Source organism: Lepidothrix coronata, unplaced genomic scaffold (genome assembly GCF_001604755.1).
Source record: "Lepidothrix coronata isolate B3197 unplaced genomic scaffold, Lepidothrix_coronata-1.0 Scaffold92, whole genome shotgun sequence".
Taxonomy (NCBI): domain Eukaryota; kingdom Metazoa; phylum Chordata; class Aves; order Passeriformes; family Pipridae; genus Lepidothrix; species Lepidothrix coronata.
Genome location: NW_016690272.1, coordinates 3,122 through 12,079, shown reverse-complemented (window position 1 = coordinate 12,079; position 8,958 = coordinate 3,122). Strand labels below are relative to the sequence as shown.

Sequence of the window (8,958 nt, the reverse complement as noted above, 5' to 3'; positions counted from 1 at the left end):
CTTCCCCAGCAGCGCTCCCACCGGCGGGGTGGGGGGGTGGAGGGGAGCCCGGCTCCCGTTTTCCCGGATCTCAGGCCGCGTCCAGCTTTTCCTGGGCAGCGGCGAGGCGGCGCTGGAGGTAGCGCTGCCTCCAGCGGAGGAAGCGGCGGCGGAGCCGTCCCGCCTGCCAGCCCACGGCCACGCCGGCCGCGAAGGCGGCGAGCAGCGCCCAGCGCACGGCCCGAGGCCGCAGCGCCTCCAGCACCATCCCCGGCCCCGGGATCCCGATCCCGGCACCGCCTCCCGCTTCCGCCGCGCCGCGGGGCGGGACCGGCCCCGTTAAAGGCGGCGGGCCCGGGGAGGTGCCGCGTCCGCCCCCGCCATGGCCGAGCCGCCCGCGCAGGTTCGCCCCGGGGGTCCCTCGCCCCCTTCTTGCCCCCTTTCTCGCCCCCTTCTCCCCCCTTCTTCCTCCTCCCTCCGGTAACTCCTCAGAACTTACTCTCACCCCCCACCCCACCTCCTGACCGTCTCTCCCGTGTTTTCCCTCCCTTCCCGCAGGACCTGCTGCTGGCAGCAGCGTTCGTCTCCGACGCGCAGTACAACAGGAATATTCCCTTCAAGACGTCCCCCGAGGCGGTCAGGTAAGGAGGGCTGTGTGTGCACCCCCCCCACACCATCGCGAGGGAGCTGCCAAAAAAGCGTGGGGTGCTGGGGAGGGTGGGTGCGTGGGCTGCCAGAAGCTGGTTTTAAGCTGAGATGCTTAAAACGGGGCTCAGCCGCATCTGCGTGTTGAGGGTGGGAAAGGGAATTAAAAACTTGTGTCTTGCCGGAGGAATAAAAACAACATAAAGTCTCCCGAGCCTCTGCGGGGATGGAGAGTTTGGGAGGCTTGGCTGGCCCCCTCAGCGGCGTGGAAGTGGCAGGGTTTGGTAGCAGGGGGGTCACAGTTGCCCTGTGTGGGAGAAGCCTGTGCCAGGTGGGGACACCTGGCACTTGCTGGCTTGGAACGGGTGACAGCATCCCATCACACCCCAGAAATTCAGGTAACCCACGGAGAGTGTGGCACCATTGCTCAGGTGTGCTCCAGAAAGGGCTGTAGCTGCTGGGGGAGCAGTAATTAAAATATTACCTTAATTGTGATAAGTGAAATTCCCCGAGCCAAGAACAGTTGACTGTGAAATTCCCCGAGCCAAGAACAGTTGACTGTGATGGTGACTCCCATTTGAGGTGCCGGGGAGAGGCTGAGCAGCTCCAGGCACACTGAAGTCACTCCTTTTCCTGGGAGACCGAGAGGGGGTCAGTATGTTTGTCCCAAAGGCTTTGAGCAGGTGTGAGCTGCTGTGGAGCTGTAATGCCTCCCTGCTTTGGGAAAACAGCGTTTCATTGATTTGGTCCTGACACCTGAAGGATTAAACAATCAGGTTTTGCATTGTCACCTCTGGATGGTGTTATTAGAAGCCCAACCTGAAAGCAGGTTGTTATAACCTTGATATTATAATATTAAATAATATTTGTAGGGAGGTCAAATAATCTATTTGTATAACGTGATAAATATTAAAGAATGTAATACTTGTTATATATCGTATCACTTTTCCTTGAAAGGGAGTATAGTAATATAATTGGAATATAAAGGGAGTATAATAATATAATTGGAAGCAAATTGCCAGCATCCTGGCTGGCAAAAATATTTGTTTGGGGTGCATTTGGTGAGCCCCTGGGGATGTGCCCTGAAGCCTTTGTTTATGGTGCCTCTGCCCTCTTTCTCCAGGCTTTATTATCTCTACAACCACTGGATGATGAGAACAGCCACCTACTTCTTCATCTTTCTCAACCTGTCCCTGGCCATGTTTGAAGAGCCTGCTGTGTACCCACTCCCCTTCCTGGTGAGTTTTTGGGGTGGAGGCAGCAGGGGTTTCCTGCTGGAGAGGAGTTGTCAGAAGTATCAAGAGATAATGGATGGAGAGAGGCTGCTTACAAGGGCCTGGAGGGAAAGGATGAGAGGGGATGGCTTCAAACGGCCAGAGAGCAGGTTTAAATTGGATGCTGGGAAGAAATTCTTGGCTGTGAGGGTGATGGGGCCCTGGCAGAGGTTGCCCAGAGAAGCTGTGGCTGCCCCATCCCTGGAAGTGTCCAGGGCCAGGTTGGACAGGGCTTGGAGCAACCTGGGCTAGTGGAAGGTGTCCCTGCCCATGGCAGGGGGTGGCACTGGATGAACTCTACACATTCCAGCACCTTCCAACCCAAACTATTCCGAGATTCTGTGATATGTTGAAATGGGGACAAAAAAGGGGTACAGGAGCTGGACAGGGACTGTAGAAGCCATTGTGGCCATCAGCAAAGGTCAGTATGACTATGGACAAAGTCATGTTGCTGTTCTCCATCTCAGAGAACAATTCCAGCCTTTGGAGCGATTCCAGTCCCACCCTCACGTGTGAAAGTAGAAGACAAATGTTGCTCTTAGGCCTGACTTCTCTGCAGCCTTTATTTGTTCTGCACCAGTGTGATTGTGACAGGTGTGCTCCTTGAATCCTAAGCAAACCCAAATTTGCTGCCTTTAACCTGCCTGTGGCAGGGAATCCCACAAAAGGAAGCCTGGAACTATTGCTCGGTGCCAGGTAGGTGAGTGTGCAAAACAGCTGACAGCAAACCCCTCCTTTGTGCGGCCTCTGCTCGTTGTTTCTGTGCCTGAACACCCTCATCTGTGCAGGAAGGGGTAGTGCTGCCCTGGTTGTGCTGACTGAGCCCCTCCTGTCCCTCTGCAGGTCACATCTGTGCTGGAGGTGTTGTGCCTGCTGGTGTTCCTCGGCCGCCTGGCACACTTTGCCACGGTCACCCTGCACAGCGTGTTCTGGAAGGACACCAAGAACATCTGCATCATGGTGGCAATCCTGGTGAGTTGGGCCCAGGGGGAGCCTCTGAGGTCCAAGTGGCCAATGTGGATGTGGTTTTTTTCCTTCCTGTTGCTCTCCTGGTATCACAGACCTGACGAGATCCATGGCTAAACCAAGCAGCTCTCACAAACCTGTCGTGCGTGCACCCGCCTTGTGTCAGCACACACTATTTTCTTCACCATCCAGACATGTTTCCATTATTCCTTCTGGGGTTTTTCCTTCTTTTTCCTGCAGTTATCTCTGACAGACTTGGCCATATATGGAGTCCTCAGGGTGTACGGCGTGAGGAGCATCCGGTGGTCGAGAATTGTGAGGCCCATCTTCCTGATCAACTTTGCGGAGAGTCGCCAGGTGAAGGCCTGCTGGGATGTCCAGGGGCCTGTCTTTCAGACAGCCTGCTGCTTTCTGGGATCCAGGGGATGTAGCAGAAAGGTTTTTGTGCAGAAGGGGCAGAATTTGGGGTCCTGTGAGTGAAGGTTTCTCTCGGAGGTGGGCTGAGATGGACAGAAAGGTGGATTCACACCACCACGGGCTTCAAACCTGTTCTTCCCCGAGTCAGGGGCCAGGTTACTTATTCCTGGAAGTCTCCTGGGTAAACAAGTGTCGTGCTGTTGTCAAACTTGTAGCCCAGATGGGTGATTTGGACTCTGATTCCTCTCATCACGGGGAGATCTTTGCCCTCCTGCCCGAGATCGCTCTGCTCCTGACTTAAAAATGAGTAAACTGTCGTGTGGGGGCCTGGGGGAGGGAGCAGTTGAGCTTTAGGACTCAGAGCATGTGTTTTGTGGCCTGGAGTGATGGATTTCAGTCCCTCACTGGTCCCCTGCAGCAAGGGCATTTCAGCAGTGCCTCGGGGCCCTGTCTGGTTCACTGAGTTTGTGGTGCCGTGTGGGTGGGGTCTCTCCTTCTGGGATCTCCCCTGGAGAACGACAGGGAGAGGCCTGGGAGTCCTGCACAGGTTTTATCAGAACAGAGCTGGCACATCTGGTACCTGTGCCCCACTTTGCCTGCCTGTCCCTGTGTGTGGGTTTGATGCAGGTGAGCGGAAAAGGGGTCCCACTTTGGTTCTAAACCCTTCCCTTCCCCCCCGGCAGATCCGGAGAGCCTTCCGCAGCATCCGCAACACGCTGCCAGAGATCACCTACGTCTTCCTGCTCTTCATGTTCAGCCTGCTCATGTTCTCCCTCATGGCCCTGAAGCTCTTTGGAGAGAGGTGTGGACGCTTCTTTTGCTCAGAGCTGGGTGGGGAGAACGTGTGGGATCCTTTGGGCAGGAGGGAGCCTGGTGACTCCAAACGATTATTAGGGAATGCAAGCACTGCTGGTGTGTGCAGCTCCCTCAGTGCTTAACTCCAGACTGTCCTTTTCCTCCTAGGAATCTCCAGACAGCAGAAGGTTTGCCATATTTCAGGAACTACCTGGAAATTGTGTTTGACCTCTACGTGCTGGTGACGACGGCGAACAGCCCGGATGTCATGTATGTCATGTCTGTACCATCAGGGGTCTTTCTCCCATGATATTTCCACACATATATAATGTATTCATGCCAATAGTTTATACTGCTATGCAGCCTTCTTTAATTTGCACAGCACTGTTAAAATTCTGTGAGGTTGGGCTTCCCATCCTCACCTGCTCTAACTGGGTTCCCATTTTGGTTGGCACTGGGAAGGTGCCATCAAAGAGCAGGACAGGGAGGAATGGCACGTTTGTTTGCGTGCTGGAGGTGTACTGAGCACAACTGGGATGGTACAGGAACCCTGGGAATTTAAACAGAGGAATAAAATGCTGCTCATCCTCTGAGAGCAAGGAAAAAAAGGAGGTCTGAGTGCAGTGAGGGTCTGAGGGCAAAAACCAGCTTATGACTGAGGCATCACCTCAAGTCTCTGCACTTAAATGTGGCCACGCTGACAGAAGATTAATCTCTGTGCTCTCTCTCCTGCATCACTTCAGTCAGACAAACCAGGATGAAAACCCAGCAGAAGAAAACTGTTCTCTAGCTGAACTAATGCAGTTTTTAACTTGGGTGTTGCCTGGCTATCACAGCAGCACTTAGAAATCCAGCTGGGAATCTGTTTCCCTGTGGATTCTCTTTCCCTGTGTGTCAGCCTAGCAAGCAGCAATCCCTCTCCCCTTTCTCTAGGATGCCAGCATTTGACTTCAGCTCCTGGTACGCCCTGTTCTTCATCGCCTTCGTCATCGTCAACACCTACATCTTCATGTCTCTCTTCCTGGCTGTGGTGTACAACAACTACAAAAAACACCTCAAGGTAATGCTTGGAGGGGGAGTGGCCTGCTGTGCTCTGTAACCTGGTAGGGAAACCTCTGGCTTTCCCTTGGAAATCTCATATTGGGGGGATTGCTGTGAGTTCTGCTGTTGGAATTGAACAATGAACTATTCTGTGGTGCTTTGAACCCAACAGACAGGAAGCAGATGTCTCTGCAATATCTTGGAGGCTTAGCCCTAGCTCAGAAATGCTGCCTCCCTGCAGGGAACTGTTCTCGGATGGTTTTTAAGTGCACAGCACACTTGTTCTGCCACTGCATGTGCTCTTAAAGCAAAGGAACTGGAAATGGGAAGTCTGAGTAAAGCAGAATTCTTGTCCTACCCACACTGAGGAGGGGCAGTCTGGGATTTGTGATCAGAGAGAGAGCTGGAAATTCCTGGGTGCTCCCACAAGGGGACTGCCTGTTTCTCAGGAAGCAGTCTGGGTGTCCCCAGGGTTCCAGGTTCTTTAGCCTGCTCATAGTCCCTTGGAGAAGAGGATCTCCACCCTGACCTCAGCAGTATTCACTTATGGATGTGTCCAGCACTTGTGGACACATCCTCTTTGCTTCTGTGACTGTGCAGATCCCGTGATCTTTGTCACCTCCTTCCTGTTTGATGCTTCCCTTTGTCTTTCCTTCCGGTTTTTCAGTGCTCTCCCAGCATCCAGAAATCTTTTGATCCTTCCAGAGCGCTGCCTGTCAAACACCCATTTCTCATCATCCTTACTCCCTGTGCTGTACTTTGTATCTAACATCACTCCCAGCGTGTTCCCCTGAGTCTCTTCTCCCTTTTGTGTTGTGAAAATAAGATTATTTATGGAAAAAGGAGGGGGGGATGGGTGACTGGAGCTGCCTGAATCTCAACGCTCTCCCTAGAACGAGATCCGCAAACTCGCCTACATGAAGCGCCGCAAGATGATCGAGGCCTTCAACCTCCTGAAGGAAGAGGAGGGAGAGCAGCTGGTGGTTCGAGAAGCCCGCTGGAAGCAGCTGGTCAAGCTGGTGGCTCCTGATATCAGCAACTCCCACCGGGAGCTGCTGCTCCGCATCTCGGACAATGAGCAGAAGGGGTTCGTAGGTGAGCACGTGCCCAAGGGAGTGGGGAGGAGCTGGGGCCGGGAGCCTGATCCTTCAAGGGGTTAGGGACTGGGACTTGTGGTCTCTAATGGTTTGGAATAACAGGATCATTTTAAATGGAAAAGACCTCCAGGATCCTTCAGTCCAACCTTGTCAACTGGCTCAGAGCGCTGAGTGCCGTGTCCGGTCATTCCAGGGATGGCGACTCCAGGCCCTTCTTTCTCTTTCCCTCCAGATTCCTGAAGTCCTGAAAGGTTGTCCTTACTGCCTGTGCTGTAGCCCATGTCGTGCACACTGTGGGTGGCTCTTGGTGGCCATTTGACATCAGGCCAAGCTCTCCCTGGTGTGTGGGACCTCCTGTTCCCAGCACAGGACGAGGAAAACCTCCCTTATAATCACGTTCTTCCGAGCAGTGGCTCCCCACACAGTCCTCCAGATCCTCTCGCTCTGCTGCTGCTGGTGTGGGACTATTAGGAGGGATGGGTCAGTCTCCTCGTGTGGGATCATTCTGTGGTGGTTGTTGCCCCGTGGTTTGAGCCAAACCCCCTGGGATGGGCTGGAGGAGCTGTTTGAGTGCCACGTTCAGCCTGTTGTGGACACCACTTGGGGCACGGGCATCACTGCTGCTGTGAACAGATCCTGAATCCAGATCTGCCTTTGCCAGACACCGTGTTCTTGTTTAACACCAGCAGACTGACGTGTGACGCTCTCCCCTGCTGCAGACAAGAAGAGCTTCGTGCAGCTGGCAGACCTGCTCAACATCCAGGTGGTGACGCTGAAGCTGCGCAGCCACCCCCTGGCGCGGTGGGTGCCCCGCGTGTACGGCTCGGCGGCCAGTCGGCTCCTGCGCGGCCTGGTCAGGCACAGGTGAGGCTCCTGCGCGGCCTGGTCAGGCACAGGTGAGGCTCCCGTGGCCCAAGGCTCACCTGGAGACTGCACACAGGGTTCAGGCTGGGCTTCTGTGCACAGCTCTGCTCTCTGCCTGCCTTCAGTGGACTGCTGGCGAGTCCACGCCTCGTCTAGTCCCACTTGTTCAGCTCTGGTGCAGGTGCTGGGTGTAACAGGGTTTGTGGCCTGCCTTGAAGGACCAGGCTAAGGCCTTCACTGAAAGCTGAGCTGACCTCAGCAGTCTCTGCAGCAAAGCTGCGTTGTGCTGCCTCATCAGCTCTTACAATGAGCTGTAATTCCCTGTTTCATCTCAGGGTCTTCCCAGAATTCCAGAATTGCTGAGGTTGGAAGGAACATCTAGAGAGAGTCTGGTGTGACCCCCCTGCTAAAAGCAAGGTCAGCTGCAGTAGAATATTGAGGGCTATGTCTAGTTGGATCCAGAGTATCTCCAAGGATGGAGACTCCATAATTTCTCTGCAGCCCATTCCAGTGTTTGACCACCTTCCATTAAAAAAAAAACAAAACAAACCTTTTTTGTTGAAATGGAAGTTCCTGTATTTCAACTTGTGCCCTTTGCCTCTCATGCTTTCACTGGACACCACTGGGAAGAGTCTGGCTCCATCTTCCCTACACCTTCCCATCAGGTATTTAGACATACTGAGCTGCTCCTGACCCTTCTCCTTGTCAGGCTGGACAACCCCAGCTCTCCCAGCATATCCTGTGTGTCAGACTGTCCTGTCCTTCCATTGGATTTGTGACCCTTGGATGCACTAGTTCCAGTGTGTTCAGGTCTCTGTTGTACTGGGCAGCCCAGCTGACACAGCACTCCAGTACTGAGCAGATGGGAAAAATCACTTCCCTGGACTTATTAACATCACTCTCCAATTTTTGTGTCGGGCTTCAAGAGAAAAACTAAACTCCTCAGTAACTTCCCTAAGCTCTCAGGTTTGGGGAGAACTGATGGGTGAAGAATGTTTGAGAGAGGAGGCAAAGAACTTCAGAAGTGACTGTGTAACTTTGACCTTCTTGGGAGTGACAAACCGATCTCTCTTTCTTCTTGCAGGGCTTTTGTTTGGACTTACGATGCGATCATCCTGATAAACGCCATCTTCATTGCTCTGGATGAGGAGACCCCTTACATCTCCTACGCCGAGTGGGTGTTCCTGGCTCTGTACATCACCGAGATCCTCCTGAAGGTGTACACGTACGAACCGAGGGCCTTCTTCGGGAAAACCCAGTTCTGGAACTGGTGAGTGGAGTGGGACGGGGTTCGTGCTGAAGGTGCTGTGAGGTGTGGTGAGGTCTCTGTGTTCAGCTCCTCGAGGACTGAGTGGCTCCTGGAGAGATGGGCTGCCCCACTCCCGTGCCAGGGGGTGTTGTGGTGATGTGAGTCAGAGGATGTTGTGCTCTTTCCTGGCTCTGCACTGCTGTTCTCTGCCCTGACCAAGGGGACTCTGCAGCACGTGAAGACGGTGGGCGAGGGAAGGAGTTTTACTAAACAAAACTTCCCCATCTGCCCACGGTCTGAGGTGGCACAGGGCTGCCTGGCACAGATGTGAGGAAGGGGGGTCGCTCCTTGTTTCAGGCCCTTCCCCATCACCCCAAATCTAACAGTGCTGCCTTCCCTCGTGCCAGGTTTGACACTCTCATCATCTTTGCTGCCCTGACTGCAACGATTCTCAATGCCACCCTGAAGTCGAGTAAGTGCAGCTTTAGCAGCCTGCATGCCTGGGCATCCTGGTGGTCTCCATCAGCCTTCTGCCATCACCTCGGGCTTGGGTGGCTTTTGGACAGGACAAGGAATTTCCTGGAGGGTTTCTAAGAACTAACACGATCTTAGAAACCCTCCAGGAAATTCC

General features: G+C 53.8%; 1 protein-coding gene across 7 annotated transcripts in view; it reads left to right on the top strand.

Annotated features, from left to right (window-relative positions):
* The first annotated feature begins 307 nt into the window (after positions 1-307).
* The window catches only part of LOC108500700 (two pore calcium channel protein 1-like), an 11,745-nt gene continuing 3,094 nt past the window's right edge, over positions 308-8,958 (top strand). For 2 of the 7 annotated variants that reach the window (XM_017821861.1, XM_017821862.1), the window contains exons 1-12: positions 308-382; positions 538-620; positions 1,748-1,862; positions 2,742-2,870; positions 3,105-3,221; positions 3,965-4,083; positions 4,245-4,346; positions 5,010-5,136; positions 6,011-6,212; positions 6,934-7,078; positions 8,163-8,348; positions 8,735-8,799. In XM_017821861.1, the coding sequence (XP_017677350.1) occupies positions 362-382; positions 538-620; positions 1,748-1,862; positions 2,742-2,870; positions 3,105-3,221; positions 3,965-4,083; positions 4,245-4,346; positions 5,010-5,136; positions 6,011-6,212; positions 6,934-7,078; positions 8,163-8,348; positions 8,735-8,799 (1,411 nt within the window). In that variant the 5' untranslated portion in view covers positions 308-361. Of the gene's footprint in view, positions 383-537; positions 621-1,747; positions 1,863-2,365; positions 2,871-3,104; positions 3,222-3,964; positions 4,084-4,244; positions 4,347-5,009; positions 5,137-6,010; positions 6,213-6,933; positions 7,079-8,162; positions 8,349-8,734; positions 8,800-8,958 lie in introns of those variants that run through there. The other 5 variants (XM_017821864.1, XM_017821865.1, XM_017821863.1 and 2 more) reach the window with 5 other exon arrangements.